The sequence below is a fragment of the Syngnathoides biaculeatus genome, chromosome 2 (assembly GCF_019802595.1).
Source record: "Syngnathoides biaculeatus isolate LvHL_M chromosome 2, ASM1980259v1, whole genome shotgun sequence".
Lineage (NCBI taxonomy): Eukaryota > Metazoa > Chordata > Actinopteri > Syngnathiformes > Syngnathidae > Syngnathoides > Syngnathoides biaculeatus.
This window is the reverse complement of record NC_084641.1, coordinates 26408714-26425341: the sequence shown is the minus strand read 5'-3', so window position 1 is coordinate 26425341 and position 16628 is coordinate 26408714. Positions and strand designations below refer to the sequence as shown.

Below are 16628 nucleotides of genomic sequence, written 5' to 3'. Positions count from 1 at the left end.
AAACCTGTGATCTAGAATGGTCTTAAAATGTGGTCTGGTGTTCATCTCAGTCAACAATAACCATAATCTGCCGAAACTAATACCATATAAACAATTACGTGTGTTCATGTTTTTGTAATGTTTTTATTGGATACACATTCACAATGCAGAGTGGGGGGAAAAAGTATATGAACCGCTTGGCTGGTGACTTCACCAAAAGCTAATCGGGGTCAGGAGTCACCAAGCCATCATTGAATCGGATCGATATGAATCGATTCAAAAAGCTGAAATCTTGGAAGTTTATCAAGATATTGTGTAAGAGTGCTTTCAGTCCCTGTAGAGGGAAAGTTTGAGACACAAAGAGAAGAGTTGTTAACAAGCTTGCCAATTTTTTTTAGGAGTTGAGGAATAAAAAAAAATACCAAGTATATGAAATCAGGTTTCCAAACGATGAGAAATTGAGATGTTTTCCAGGCTTATATGCTGAAAACACAACCCGCAAAACTTTCAACGCACTCAAATTTGTGTGTACGTCCGACATATGCCTACACATTCCTATAAGTTTGAGCCACGGAAATGCCTCTGCTTAAAACCTCCAGCGGCTGGAATATAACGTCATGGGCCTTTTCCGCACTGTAACGAGATGCACTCCTTTCTGCCTGCTAGCTAGCAGGCTAACGGGTGTCCGTACGTCGTGGAACGGCTGCTGGTCGTCCGAAACATCACCGCTGAGAAAGTTAACCATTTATTCCACTCCAGTTATTCAGCTTGTGGCTCACACTGACGGACATTTGAACATACCACTTGGGAATTCAGACTATAATCTTGGATTGTTCTGTAAATAACGGCATCCAAGGAAGATGCATTTTTTTTGGGGGGGGGGGGTGGCGGCATTTCTTGCTTACTAAACTACACAGTATAGTGGTAGAAATAGCCCTGGTAATAAAGATTAAGGAACTTGCTATTCTGCAGAAAACCTACTGATGTGAGAAGGCGCTCAAATATTTATTTAGTGGGGGAGGGCCGGCTCATGCCAGAAAGTCCAAATGTGTCATTGGGCTTTGTCCCAAAAAGCCAGACGGTTGAAATGGTGAAAAAGAGAAATTGTATATCTCAACAAACTAGAAATATATTATTCTGAGTCAGTCATCTTTAATTATACAATACAGTATACCGTATAATGTATTATATTTTGAAACAAACCTCTGAATTCACTTTCCAGGGTCTTTAAGACTACTAAGATGACTAAATCCACAACGAATAGCTTCCACAGAAGAAAATACGTCATTTGGATTGGTCAGTTCAAACTCCTGACCTCAACCCGATTTGAGATGACTTCAAGAGAGTGATTCACGCTACACATCTCAAACTGTAATAAACCGAGACAGTTTTGGACAGAGGAAAGGTCCAAAATTCCTTCTGACTTTTGAGTGGGTCTGAATTTTGTTGGTAATTATAGTTGTAAAAAGGAGAGTCAACTATTCATCAAATCGAAAGGTCCACAACCTTTTTCCGGTATGCGTTGTGACATTTAGATGTTGCGTTCAGCAAAAACATGGGAAAAATAAATACCGTAATTCCAAGCCTTACAGAGCGCACCTGGTTATAAGCCTCACCCTGTCACGACCCATTGATACGGAGGAGGACCCAAATGCAGGACTCCGGAGACGCAGAGGCAGTTTGGGAAAAGTGTTTATTCGTTCCAAGGTCGGGGATCAGGCAGACAGTCAAGTGGAGCAGCGGTAGTCAGGACGTTGGGAGTAGAGAGCAGGGCCGCGGGCAGGCAGGGGTCGGTACACGGGAGATCGATCAGCGAAGGCAGGAGTATCAAAGACGTCAACCTTACGGGTTCGGTCGGAGGACAGGCCGAGATTGGTACACCAGGGTTCACGATCAGGAATATAACAGGGCATGAGTTGCGAAGACCAGTCGTCCGCTGGGTCCTATAAATGCCGGGGTAAATCAGTGAGGATGAGGCGCAGGTGTGCGCCTCCTAATCAGCGCCGGTGTGCTGGGACCCGCTTGACCGGCAGGACCATGACACACCCAGTATATTTGTAAAGGAAATACCATTTGGTACATCCATACGCCACAGCTCTGTAAAAGCCGCAAGTGCCCACATTGAAACACGAGATATTTACAAAGAAAAACGGTACACAGAGAGTTCAACGCTAGCACCACCGCGCTAATGCTAGTACCGCCTGGTAATGGCCGCGTTAACGCTAGCGCCGCGCTAACAGGGCCGGATAAAAAAATAAAACATACTTGTAAAAATCGCTGAGACACGGCAGTTACACGCTAGCGCAGCGCTAACATAGCCGGACCGGTAAAAGTCACTCCCTCGGCACATATATTCCACCAGTCTCACTCTTCCTTTTCCCGCTCGAGTGCCCCCTTGCGTCCGTTAGGAAAAAATGCACAAATTAGCCACATCACCGCATAAACCGCAGGGTTGAAAGTGTGTGGGGGGGAAAAAGTCGCTGCTTATAGGCCGGAATTTATGGTAGATATGATTGCGTGTGAAGTATTTGTTCAAGAAACTGTGATTGTTTATTGTTTATTGTTTGGACAGAAATTTCAAGGGATTCATGTAGATTTTCTGTCAAGTTTATGATGGCGTGAAAAAATATTGTCCCACTTGTCAAATTCTTACATCTTTGCAGTGTTTCCCTCCATTGTTTAACACCATCGAACATAGATAAATATCAGAAAAATAAAAACTCAACTTCAGTTTTTTATGGCGATGTCAATCATGACAAAAAACAGTTACCAAAAAGTAATCTTAACTGCGTAGGCCATCCTGAGCAGCAGTGGCTGAAATCAAGCGTTCAACCTTCGTTTTGTGTTTTTGAAGCCATTCAGAAGTTGACTCGGTGGTGCATTTTGAATCACTGTGATGTGTTTCAGGGTCAGGTCATGAACTGATGGCTGAACATTCACCTTTGGGATTATCTGTCAAAAAGCACAATTGGTGGTTCCATCAATCACAGCAAGTTGTCCAGGCCCTGAAGGAGCAAAGCAGCCAAAGACCATCACACTACCACCACCATGTTTGACTGTTGCCACGATGTTCTTTTATACTGGTACTGTGATCCAGTTGCAACAAAACGCACACCTTCCCAAAACCTGAATTTTCATCTTGGGAATTATTTATTTATTATTATATATTGGTAATAATGCGGACTTTGTATCGGTCCTTTGTAGTAAAGAGAGAGCTAAGTCGAAAAGCGAAGCTCTCAATTTGCCAGTCGATCAAGGTTCCTACCCTCACCTATGGGCATGAGCTGTGGGTCGTGACCTAAAGAACAAGATCCCGGATACAAGCGGACGAAATTAGTTTCCTCCGCAGGGTGTCCGGGCTCTCCCTTAGAGATAGGGTGAGAAGCTCAATCATCCGGGAGAGGCTCAGTGTCGAGCCGCTACTCCTCCGCGTTGAGAGGAGCCAGATGAAGTGGCTGGGGCATCTGATTCGGATGCCTCCCGACGCCTCCCTGGTGAGGTGTTCCAGGCGTGTCCCACTGGAGAGAGACCCCGAGGACGACCCAGGACACGCTGGACAGACTATGTTTCTCGGCTGGCTTGGGACCGCCTCGGGATCCCTCCGGAAAAGCTGGAAGAAGTGGTTGGGGAAAGGGAAGTCTGGGTATCCCTGCTCAAGCTACTTCCCCCACGACCTGACCCAGAAAAGCGGTCGAAAATGGATGGACGGTTGGAAATATTGTGATTTTTTTTTTCTCTTTTTTTTTTAGACAAGCCTTTATGTTCTTTTTGGTCAGAAGTGGTTTTCATCTTGGAACTGGAACCGTGGATGCCATTTTTGCCCAGCCTCTTCCTTCTTCTCGTGTCATGAACACAGATGTTAACCGGAGCAACGGAGGCCTGCAGTTCTTTAGAAATTCTCCCGATTTACTTTGTGGCCAGGTTGATGACTCGATGCTGTTCTCTTGGGGTTATCTTTGTGACCGATCCCTCATGGGAAAGTTAACCTCTGTTTCATAATTTCTCCCTTTGAAGTTAACTGCTCTCCCTATGGTTTGCTTTAGACATGGTTTTTGCAGACCGGTAGATGGCGCTTTATTTCTTAGCTGTTCTTGAAATTATTTGGATCATGTTGATCTGTTGAATCTTTTGTAGCTCTTTTGTCTGACTTGATTTTCCCAGACAGGTTCTGTTGAGGTGATTTCTCGATTGAACGGGTCTGGAGGTAATTGGCCTTACATGTGAGCAGTTCTAATTAACCAAAAGTTGTGATTAGCCACAATTAATTTGCGATTTAACAACCCCTTGTTGAATTAATTACTTTTTCACACAGAGCCAGCCAACTGAACAGGGTTTTTTTTTTTCTCCTTCATCAATAAAGTCACCATTTAAAAACATTTATCGGATTCTTAAACTTGTTTGATGATCTGAAACATGAAAGTGGAGATGTAAGAATTTGAGATTGGTGGGACAATCATTTTTCACATCGTTATATATGATTACAAATGGAATGCGTTCATTGCCGTTACTGATTGTGTGAATGCCGGCAGATGCTACAAACCCGATGGGAAAATATTTCAGTGCAGATCGAGAATGACCCTCAACATACTGTGAAACCCAAAAATATGTAATATTCTTCAATGGCCTTTCAGTGATCTGAGCCATTTGAGCATAGTTTGCGTACTGAATACCGTAAGAAGCGCAAACTGACAAGGATCGAACGGAGGAGGACCCGAGGCAATGGCGCAATATGAAGATATCCCATCTTCATAATAAATACATGAGAACAAAATGTACACAATGATATTAAGAAGTATTTTCAAGTGTAGGGAATCAAGACACGACAAATGAAGACTAGAACTCACTGGTGAGAGTAGCCCTGTGGAACTCATTTTTGTCACAGGTCATTTTGTTGTTACAGTTTCCCTCAGAGGACCGTTATGAATGTGAAGCCATGAAAATCTTTCTCCTCATCATATTTACAGAGGAAATTTATGAGCTACTTTTGGAATCGCAAATCAAGGGTAATTGTTTTTTCAACTGTTGCTGTTGTTTGGGCACAGAATATTGCTTCCATTATCTCAATGTTATCATTCATATGTCAATTTCAAACTTTAGTACAGATTTTTGTAAAAATCATGGAAGTTGATACTCATAATTTGCCTTTGCGGGCCACATAAAATCACGCGGCGGGCCAGATTTGGCCCCCGGGCCTTGAGTTTGACACCTGGGGCTTTGAGCGTGAAACAAATTGGAAGCGAAACATTAAACACGCGGCACGGTGCCTCAGCTGGTATAGCGTTGGCCTCACAGTTCTGAGGACCCGGGTTCAATCCCGGACCCGCCTGTGAGGAGTTTGGATGTCCTCTCCGTGCCTGCGTGGGTTTTCTCCGGTTTCCTCCCACATTCCAAAAACATGCAACATTAATTGGACACTCTAAATTGCCCGTAGGTGTGATTGTGAGTGCAACTGTCTGTCCCTACGTGGCCTGCGATTGGCTGGCAACCAGTTCAGCGCCTGCCGGTTGACTGCTGGGATAGGCTCCAGCACTCCCCGCGACCCTCGTGAGGATAAACGTCAAAGAAAATGGATGGATATTTTTATGTGTGTGTGTATATATGTAAATAGATTTCCGTCTTATTAGGAATAGTTCCTATAAACAGAAATGTCTCCTGTTCTTTATTCTTGTTGCTATGTCTATATTCTTTGTTCTGAATGTCGTAGCAGGGCAGCACCGACTGCCGGAGAAAAATTCCTCGTTTGTTTTTCCGCAATTGGTCATGAAAGCCGATTCTGATTCTGATTCTAAAAGTTCACAGAGGAAGCGCGACCTAAATGTTTTGTCTGTGACGCAGCAGGCCCAACCACTTGCTCCGAGTGCCGACACACGTCCCGGAGAGTAGCAATGGTGTGCTATTTAAGAGGCAATATCCCGAGTCGATGAGCTCAATAAACACAGAGAGGATTCATCAGATGAAGTGACGTTAGAATTGAGAATGAAAGTAGGTCAGAGGAGGATGAAAGCAGGAATCCCCAGTTGAAGAAAGAGGGAGGAACACACTTCCTTATTGAACTTTTTTTTTTTTTTTTAATGACTCGTGTGCCACTGGGGTCCTTTCGAGCAATGGTGCTGCAAAATGCGATTCTGACAGGCGTGCGTGTGTCTTTAAGTTCCACAGGTTGTCCGTGTACGAAGCTTCTTCCACTCTGGCTCTTTACGCCCATGTTAGTGCCAACCTACGACTGAGACTGCGGTCTGAAAGCATTCCTTGGGCCAACCCGCAACCTTGACTCGCCAAGCACGCACTAAAAAAAAAAAAAAAAAAAAGTGTCCAGCTCCCAAAAGCCACTCTGCTGCCTTGCGGTGCTGGGATGGCGAGTACCGAGAGATCCTGCTGGGCCTGCGGCCGTGTTGGTATGCGGCCCCCGCTGGGAGGAATGGGGTGAAAGTGGAGGAGGTTCTGAGCTCTGAGCCTTGGCAGTGAGAAGAAAACAAGTGTGGAGCTGTGATGCGTGTCTCTGCCTATGACCATCTGGAAGAGAATATCAGGCTCCCTGTGAGGCTCGTTGCACAGTGGAGTGCTGTAATGTCGTCTGAGGCACTTACGCACACTTCCCAACATGCATCCATCTTTTGTTTATCTTCCCGGAACAGCTGTTGAAGAATCGCCTTTGTGCAATACATCAGTCAAAACGAAAACACAGCTTGTTCCAACGGTCTTTCAAACAACTGGTTGTCCCGGCCTCTTACGGCAGTTTTAAAATCATTCCTCTTACTTTTGTAAAATTTGAATTTTATTGGGGTTTCCCAGCACGCCGTGCTTGAAATAACTGGCCTCAAATGTCAATCCAGTAAAAATTCTTAGTCAGTTCTCCACCAGTTACCAGTTAAAGAGTACCACAGATGCATTATTTGCCTTGAGGGTGCTCGTGGAAAAGTACAGAGAAGGTCAGAAGGAGCTAAAGTGTGTCTTTGTGGATCTAGAGAAAGCCTATGACAGAGTGCCAAGAGCGGAACTGTGGTACTGCATGCGCAATTCTGGTGTGGCCAAGAAATATGTTAGAAGAGTACAGGACATGTATGAGGGCAGCAGAAACAGAGGTGAGATGTGCCGTAGGTGTGTCAGAGGAATTTAAGGTGGAGGTGGGACTGCATCAGGGGTCCGCGCTGAGCCCCTTCCTGTTTGCGGTAGAATAGGATAGGATGGATAGGCTGACAGACGAGGTTAGACTGGAATCCCCTTGGACTATTATGTTCGCACATAATATTGCGATCTGCAATGAAAGCAGGGAGTAGGCGGAGGAACAATTAGAAAGATGGAGGCATGCACTGGAAAGGAGAGGAATGAAGATTAGATTAAATAAAACAGAGTATATGCGCCTGAATGAGAGGGGTGGTAGGGGAAGAGTGAAGCTCCAGGGAGAAGAGATAGCGAGGGTGAACGACTTCAAATACTTGGAGTCAACAATACAGAGCAATGGGGAGTGTGGTAACGTAGTGAAGAAACGGGTCCAAACGGGCCGGAACACTTGGAGGAAGGTGTCTGTCTCCGCTAGGATGAAGGGCAAAGTTTATAAAACTGTCATGAGGCCGTCCATGGTGTACGGATTAGAGACGGTGGCACTGAAGAAACAACAGGAAGCAGAACTGGAGGTGGCAGAAAGGAAGATGTTGAGGTTCTCGCTTGGTATGAACAGGTTGGATAGGATTAGAAATGAGCTCATTGGGGGGACAGCCAAATTTGGATGTTTTGGAGACAAGGTTCAAGAGAGCCGACTTTGATGGTTTGGACATGTTCAGAGGCGAGAGACTGAGTATATTGGTTAGAAGGTGCTGAGGATGGAGCTGCCAAGGAAGAAAGAGCGAGAGAGAGGAAGACCAAAGAAAACGTTGATGGATGTTGTGAGGAAGGACATGAGGTCAGTGGGTGTTCGAGAGGAAGCTGCACGCGATAGGCTTAGATGGAAAAAGATGACACGCTGTGGCGACGCCTAACGGGACAAGCCGAAAGGAAAAGAAGAAGTTCACCACCAGCTACATTACTATCGCATATGTTTGACTTGCCGGAGTTGGTAGTTCTGCTACCCTACCTACAGGGTTGTTTTTTTTTTTTTTTTTTGCTCATAGCATGCTGTAATTGGAAACAGAGAAACTGGCGAAGTGTGATAAATATAAAAAAAAAAATACCTCACCTACAAAAGTGAAAATGAATACAAAAGACACTTGCAGGTCTCTGGGCGCCTTCCTGCTGTCCCGCTCTTCCATAGCACTGTGTGTATTTTATGATGTGGCTCATGAATTAAACATCGCCTGGTCTTCCCTCGTGCGCCTGTCGACGTAAAAATAACTCGGTTTGGTGCACAGCGTGATGCTCGTACACAGCCCCGTCTTTAATGAAGTGTTGCCATGAAAAGTGCACAGATCCCGCTGCAGGACTCCCTGCTCAGACTCTGTGGCAACCGTATTGTGACTTTCTCAGACTCCCCCGGTGACTCTGAGCTCGTTTGGTTCTACGAGGGCTCGCCGTTATCCAGAGATCTGCACACAAGGACATGTAATATGCATCCACATCCTGATGGGAGTTATTTTAATTACACTGAATGTTTTGGCTTTGTGCTGCACATTGATGTTTATTTTCTCGGGTGGACGCAAACTGGGATTTCTTCGAAGATTGTTCTGTTGTGCTGAACGTCTCATTTAACGAGGCCCCCGGTTTGTGTGCAAAACACACAAAGCTCATTTGAATGTTCCTTGCACGGTCTGACGTTATTCCACTTTTATGCTGCTTGAGGCGACGCTGATGAGACGGCTGATAATGAAAAATGATCGCTTCTTCTTCTTTTCCTTTCGGCTTGTCCCGTTAGGGGTCGCCACAGCGTGTCATCTTTTTCCATCTAAGGGTTCTCGCGCGTCTTCCTCTCTAAAGGCCCCGTCACACCATGACGTTCTGGCCAGCGTTCTCTACCGTTTGAGGAAACGTCGGCAGTCGGCCACGGTCGCCGGGATAGCGCCAGAAGAGCGTTGTTTGAACGCTAGTGAACGTCAATGATCGCTGGGAATCGGCGGAGAACGCCGGTCCGGAAAAAAAGTTTTGAACACGCACAAAAGTTCTCACCGAGGCCAGCGTTCATCAACATTTAATTTTAAACGCTGCAGAACGTTCGTGAAACGTTTTACTAACGTTCGCCGAGCGTTGCACCCATTTGGCTATCGTTAGTAAGTCGTTACTTGGTTGTTACTTATCGTTTCTTACCGTCGGACCGTCATCACTGGGGTATTCATGGTGTTTAGGGTCTCCAGGGGGTGTCACATGGTGCGTCTCGGACGTGCTCTTCCTCCTGGTGTTCTTTTTCCTCCAAAGACATTGCTAGTGAAAGAGGCTTTGCATTCTTACTCGCAGCGCTAGTTGCTGAAGTCCGCGCCCCACCTTTTTTTCGTCTAGGCGGCATGATGCTGACTGTTCAAACTCACCAGAACAACTGAAGTGACTATGAAATTTCCAACGTTTTCGTTCCCGTTCCACTGTAAAAATTACACGACAGCAAAACGCTATTCTGTCGTTATTCACCCGTTAGTCACACGCTCAACACGCTCCTCTAACGTTGACAAATCGCTCGTCGCGTTAGCACACGCTAATGGTTTTTAGGGGTATCTTATTTGGTCGCTGTTACACGCTTCTCGCATTAGTCATGCGTTAGACACACGTTAATCAAACGCCGGATGAGTCATCCTCATTTGAGAACGCTGAAAAATAGAATGATTGAAATGTTCAGAGAACGTTGACCAGAACGTCATGGTGTGACGGAGCCTTAACACCCATAGTCCTCACGCCCTCCCTCACAACATCCATCAACCTTTTCTTTGGTCTTCCTCTCGCTCTTTTGCCTGGCAGCTCCATTCTCAGCACCCTTCTACCAGTATACTCACTCTCTTGCCTCAGGACATGTCCAAGCCATCGAAGTCTGCTCTTTCTAACCTTGTCTCCAAAACGTCCAACTTTCCCTCTAATGACCTTATTTCTAATCCTATCCAGCCTGTTCAGACCAAGTGAGAACCTCCGTATCTTCCTTTCTGCCACCTCCAGTTCTGCTTCCTGTTGTTTCTTCAGTGCCACCGTCTCTAATCCGTTCATCACGGCCGGCCTCACCACTGTTTTATAGACTTTGCCCTTGATCCTAGTAGAGACTCTTCTGTCACATTTGTGGATCTAGAGAGAGCCTTTGACAGAGTACTGAAAGAGGAACTGTGGTACTGCATGTGGAAGTCTGGTGTGCCGGAGAAATAGGTTGGAATTGTACAGGATATGTGTGAGGGCAGCAGAACAGTGGTGAGATGTGCCGTAGGTGTGACAGAAGAATTTAAGGTGGAGGTGGGACTGCATCAGGGATCAGCTTTGAGCCCCTTCCTGTTTGCTGTGGTCATGGATTGACTGACAGATGAGGTGAGACTGGAATCCCATTGGACCATGATGTTCACAGATGATATTGTGATACGCAGTGAAAGCAGGGAGCAGGTGGAGGAACAATTAGAAAGATGAAGGAACGCACTGGAAAGGAGAGGAACGAAGATTAGCCGAAGTCAAACAGAATATATGCGGACAGGGAGAAGAGATAGCGAGGGTGGACAACTTCAAATACTTGTCGCCGACAATCCAGAGCAATGGTAAGCGTGGTCAGGAAGTGAAGAAACGGGTCCAAGCCTGATCACTTCTCCTCCCTTTAAATGTAAATCACCATTTTCAGATTTTTATTTTCCTTGCCGTCACGCCACAAAAGGTAGAATTATCTCCACTCAGCCTCATTTTGTGGCAATTATTATGAAAGTACACTGAAGCAGGGGTGATGATTACCGACCTACCTGTATCAAATCAAGCATAATTGCGTCAACACAAGTGACTGACAAGCGAGCAGGTGTTGGGAGTTTTTTTTTTTTTTTGTTTGGTTTGCTCTGCAGGACAAATGTTTTGTCACTCACCGGCCCAGCGCTGTCGGTTGAGAGGTTTTGGTTCATGGAACTCATCAAGCCTCATTCTCTTGAAGGAGACGGCGCATGCGCAGAGCTGCAGGATTGAAGTACTGAAAGCTGCGAGTGAAAAGTATCTTCAATCCTCAGAATTTGCAAACTCCTCGCATGTTGCTCGCTTCACGTGTCTTATAGCTACAATCCCACCCAAACGTGCTTTGCTGACTTTTGGCAGGGCGTTAAGAGGGAAATGTGACAGCGGACCTGCATCTCCTCAGTACACCGCACACTGAGGAGCAGATAATATGTTTTTTGTCAAGGTTCTGGAACCAGATGACACAGAACATAATTGCTTTTGGTGATTATCTCGAGCTTTCATCACTGTTTCTGTAACCAATTACCGATTGTTCGCCTTATCACCTGAGGAATTAATTCACCTTGATCTAAATTCTCAACAGCTGGAAGAGTTTCAACATAGTAAACCAATTACAACGGGACCTTTTTGGTAATGAAATAATTCCCCCCCATGGGCAACTTCTTATATAATTTACAGCTTGAGTTAAGTTGGTTTCAGCTCCTCACGGATGAATGGTTATGGCTCTTACAGAAGTATTGCGTAACTTGGGGAGGCAATTGTCTTTCTGATCGATGCCGGACCCGCTTGTGAGGAGTTTGGATGTTCTCCCCGTGCCTACGTGGCTTTCCTCCAGGCACTCCGGTTTCCTCCCACATCCCAAAAACATGCGACATTAATTTGACGCTCTAAATTGCCCGCTCGGTGTGATTGTGAGTGTTTGTCTCTATGTGCCCTGCGATTGGCTGGCAACCAGTTCAGGGCGTACCCCGCTTCCTGCCCGTTGACAGCTGGGATAGGCTCCGGCACTCCCTGCGACCCTCATGAGGATAAGCAGCAAAAGAAAATGGATGGATGGATTTGATAAATCTACTATAAATGTAATGTTTCATACATAGCGATATCTATCTATCTATCTATCTATCTATCTATCTATCTATCTATCTATCTATCTATCTATCTATCTATCTATCTATCTATCTATCTATCTATCATGGTGAAGCATACGTCTCCATTTATCCACCATGCTGCCCTCAATCACAACAAATTGATGAACTGCGACTTTTGAAATCAGAACCCAGTAAAAAGCCATTTTTTTATCATTGTATTATTCAATTTATTTTTTAAAAATAAAAAAAAAATTGCAGCATATCCCCCCCCACCGTTCTGCCCTCATACACAACAAATTGATGAACTGCGACTTTTGAAATCAAAAGCCAGTATAAAACCCTTTTTTTCATCATTGTATTATTGAATTTATTTTAAAACAATTGCATATATCTTTTTTTTCCCACTGTGCTGCCCTCATACACAACAAATTGATGAGCTGCTACTTTTGAAATCAAAATCCAGTAAAAAGCCCTTTTTTGGTATCATTGTATTATTGAATTTATTTTTAAAAATAACAAAAAATTTGCAATATACCTTTTTTTTCCCATCAGTGTATAATTGAATTTGTTTTAAAACATAAAAAATTGCAGTATATGTTTTTTTCCCACCGTGCTGCCCTTATACACAACAAATTGATGAACTGCTACTTTTGAAATCAGAAGCCAGTAAAAAGCCCTTTTTTTCCCTCAGTGTATTATTGAATTTATTTTTAAAAAATAAAAAAGTTTGCAGTACATCTTTTTTTTTTAAGTGAACACAATAAGCATTTTTGATACTTCAGCAATAATCGGTGATCGATGCACGGGATGAGCTTTTATGGCCCGGATCGGCCCCCGGGCCTTGGGTTTGACACCGGCGATCCAACGCAACGACGAGGAGCCGAAATGAACCCTTTTTTTGCGCACGCGCAATGGCAGAGTTGGGCGCAGGCGACAAAAAAAAAACGTCAGGTCAGCGGCACTTCTGCTGTGCAAGCTTGTCAATTAAAAATAATTAGAAGAAGGAGATGTAAAAGAATAAGCGAGCAAAGATATCATGGAAGAAGAGTCCGGAGTGCATCGCGGACGCCTCTCTCCTCCCCTTTCCTTGCCAAGTCCGCCGCAAGACTCCGTCTACCGCCCCCCCCCCTCATTCTCTCCCTCTCTCTCTCCCTCTCTCTCTCTCTCTCTCTCTCTCTCTCTCTCTCTCTCCCTCTCCCTCTCTCTCTCTCTCTCTTTCTTAAAATGACATCGGTCTGCCTCGGAACATGATAACAGATAAGGCTCTCCGCGCTCGCCGTTGTCGGGCTATCCGCAATGACGACAACTTGAAACCCAAATAAGCAGGCGTAGTTGCGTTTACCCCCCCCCCCACCAAAATATTTATATATACATATATATATATAAAGGGGGGGTCGCACTGGATCCCGGTCCACGCGCGCCCGAGAGGAATAACAAGAGGAGAGGATTGTGCGGCGCACATGCCAAACGCTCCGACGTGTGCTCCGGCACCTCTTTCCAGATCTTGACGAAAGTCTTCAAGTGCGGGTAAAGTCAGCATGTACGTGCACGGTTCGGTACGAGCTAGCCTGGGATTTCTTGGCTTGTGCCTGGTCGCCTTTGTCCAACAATCCGCTTCAGGAAGTAAAAGCAGCCAAGGTAAGTTTTCACCCCCCCCCCCTCCACTTATTATCTAAGCGCAGCTGCATGTGGGCTATTTTTTTTTTTTTTTTTGGATTTTTAATTTTGTGTGTGTGTGTTGTCAAAGTGCCATGTCTCCTTTTGAACAAACGTGTTTGTTGCTTTGCTCACGTCGGCACTGAATTGCTGTCCCGCAGATCTCATGAGCACCCCCCCCCCCCCCAAAAAAAAAGAAAAAAATAAAAAAGTACCCAAAGTAGTGGCACCGCGTTTGACGGACACTTTAAAACATTTCATTGAAGAAGCCTCGGCAGCACATATTGAGTTGCAGCAACAGAATGGCAGAATTTTTGCCCTGACTGCAAGTCTCGCCCGAGGCCACTTCAAATGTCCTCCCAGCGCTTGACTTTGATCTTGAGCAGTTCCTTTCACAGGCCATCATCCTGCAGGTACCGGGTGGCGAGACGAGCGGGAGGCATTTGTCACGGTCCAGACAAGTATTTGACACCTGGCTGTAACGCGCACAGGCAGCAGCCTGCCGGTGTCAGACACTGCAGCTACAGTGCCGAGCTGCCCTGCCGCCTGGCCTCTTGCTCTCTTGTCCTGTGAGAAATGCTCCAGAGCACACAAGCGGAGCCCGGCGGCCTCCGTCCCCTTCCGTTTGGCCGACACCTTGCGGGAACAAGCGAGGCACAGTGTTCCGCGCCGATCCCCCTCGTCGCTCCGGGTTCCCACAGTACCAAACGCCGGGCCCCGGGGCCTGCCGGGAGTATTTGCATGCAAAGAAAGACGCATAATGGTTTGTGTGCGAGTGTTGATTGTGGGTCGGTGATGTTTAACACACACAAAAAGACATCGCTCGCGCTGTCAAGGCAAAAAAAAAAAAAAAAAAAGGGGGTGGGTGGGTGACTATTTTGCTCCCTGGGTGGTCTGCCCCCCCCCCCAACTTGTGGGAAAGCTCAATATTTACATTTTGCAATTAGAAGTACTTTCTCTCACTTTATTTTCCACAACATCGATTACACGCTTCCTTGCAGAGTAAGTGTCGGCGCGCACCTGTTTGTCGCTCGCCAACGGGCAGGCGCTCGGTAGGCCCCAACCGAAAAGAAACGTAAAACTCGAGCCAGAAAACGCCTTTAAAACAAAAACGCACAATTGATCAGCGCAACACTTATTCAAGGCAGATGTGCCGACGGCGTCTTTGTCTTTCGTCAATGTCAGGCTAATCACGGCACTCAGACATAAGTCGTTATTCCCCGGAGGCGCAGTGGAATGAGGGAGGGGAGGACTCGAGGACGTGATGGAGAGGATGACAAAAGAGGAGGAGAATGGCGGAGAAACCGGAGAGAGTGTTGCCGAGACGGAGGGCTGAGAGGGGAAGCCACATGGCGGCAAAAAAAACCCCCCCAAAAAAAAGGGAATTGTGAAGGCGAGGGGAGAGCCGTAGACGTCACGGCGAATCACTTTCCTTCCAGCGCACACTCAAATGCTGTTCGCTAATGCGGCAGCACCAAGGCAACGGTTGGTGCGGGCCTGACATGTTGCCGTGCTTGGCTGTGTTGGTGTAACCTCTGCTCCAGGGGCCTGGGGGTCTAAAGACACAGGGCCGCCGGAGAGGGGAGGAAGGCCACGTCTAGGTCCAGTCGCACTGTGGGAACCGGGCAGCCTTGGCAATATGAGACCCGACTGACGGGGCCGCTTACCTAGAGATGCTTTGCTTACCTCCCTCCACTCTGGAGAGGAGAGAGAGAGAGAGAGAGGGAGAGGGAGAGAGAGAGCCCCCCGACCGCCCGCCCGCCCTTCCACCCTTCCACCCCCGACATTCACTCACCCCTTTCCTTTTGCACCAAACTCTTGCTTTGTTTGCTTTGTCTTCGCTCCGTTTCCTTTGCATTTAATGAAGTGGCGGTGCTTTTTCCTACTCGGCTATAGGGAAAAGCAGCAGTACGCGCACCCCACCGGCCGAGCCACTTTTACTTCGGCATATTAAAAAGGCTTGGGGGGGATTAAGCACCTTTTGACACTATGATCGCCGCTCTAAACCCACTTTTGTTCCGTGATAAAATACAAACGTTTGGAAATGTAAATGTGCAAATGAAGGAATCCGCAGAAGCCCCGTTTCCAACACGCTAGACGGTTGAGTTTGTCGAGAAGGTCACTGAAATGCACAATTTGATCGCTGATCTTTGATCTCGGCATCCTTTCTTAAAGACAAGAACCACGAGTGTTGGACCTAAAACTCATTAGTTAAGGGGGAAATTGGTCCCTTCTAGCAAGAAGAGCAAAAAGGTTTTTTTTTTTTTTTTTTTCCCCCTCAAAGAGGCTTGAACCTCCAGATGTCCTTTTGGCCTTGAACTTCATCGCGCTGTCAAACAGAAAATACAAACAAACAGAAAGAAAGCAGGGCAGAAGGTGTTATGCAGGTGGAGGAACAATTAGAAAGATGGAGGCACGCACTGGAAAGGAGAGGAATGAAGATTAGCTCAAATAAAACAGAATATATGTGTGTGAATGAGAGGGGCGGAGGAGGAAGAGTGAAGCTCCAGGGAGAAGAGATGGCGAGGGTGGACGACTTCAAATACTTGGGGTCAACAAGCCAGAGCAATGGTGAATGTGGTAAGGAAGTGAAGCAAGAGGTCCAAGCGGGGTTGAACAGTCGGCGGAAGGTGTCTGGTGTTCTATGTGACAGAAGAGTCTCTGCTAGGATGAAGGCCAAAGTTTGTAAAACAGTGGATTGGAGACGGTGGCCCTGAAGAAACAACAGGAAGCAGAACTGGAGGTGGCTGAAATGAAGATTTTGAGGTTCTCGCTTCGAGTGAGCAGGTTGGATTAGAAATGAGGTCATTCGAGGGACAGCCAAAGTTGGATGTTTTGGAGACAAGGTTGGAGAGAGAAGACTTCGATGGTTTGGACATGTCCTGAGGCGAGAGAGTGAGTATATTGGTAGAACGGTGGTGAGGATGGGGCTGCCGGGGAAAAGAGGGAGAGGTTGACCAAAGAGAAGGTTGATGGGTGTGGTGAGGGAGGACATGAGGACGGTGGGTGTTCGAGAGGAAGTTGCACGAGATAGAATTAGATGGAAAAACATGACGCACTGTGGCGACTCCTAACGGGACAAGCCGA

At 46.3% G+C, this 16628-nt stretch overlaps 1 protein-coding gene across 4 annotated transcripts in view; it reads left to right on the top strand.

Annotated features, from left to right (window-relative positions):
* The first annotated feature begins 13078 nt into the window (after positions 1–13078).
* scube3 (signal peptide, CUB domain, EGF-like 3) overlaps positions 13079–16628 on the top strand; it is a 141300-nt gene continuing 137750 nt past the window's right edge. For 2 of the 4 annotated variants that reach the window (XM_061843698.1, XM_061843681.1), the window contains exon 1: positions 13080–13523. In XM_061843698.1, coding sequence (XP_061699682.1) covers positions 13424–13523 — 100 coding nt within the window. In that variant the 5' untranslated portion in view covers positions 13080–13423. Of the gene's footprint in view, positions 13524–16628 lie in introns of all 4 variants that reach the window. The other 2 variants (XM_061843690.1, XM_061843707.1) reach the window with 2 other exon arrangements.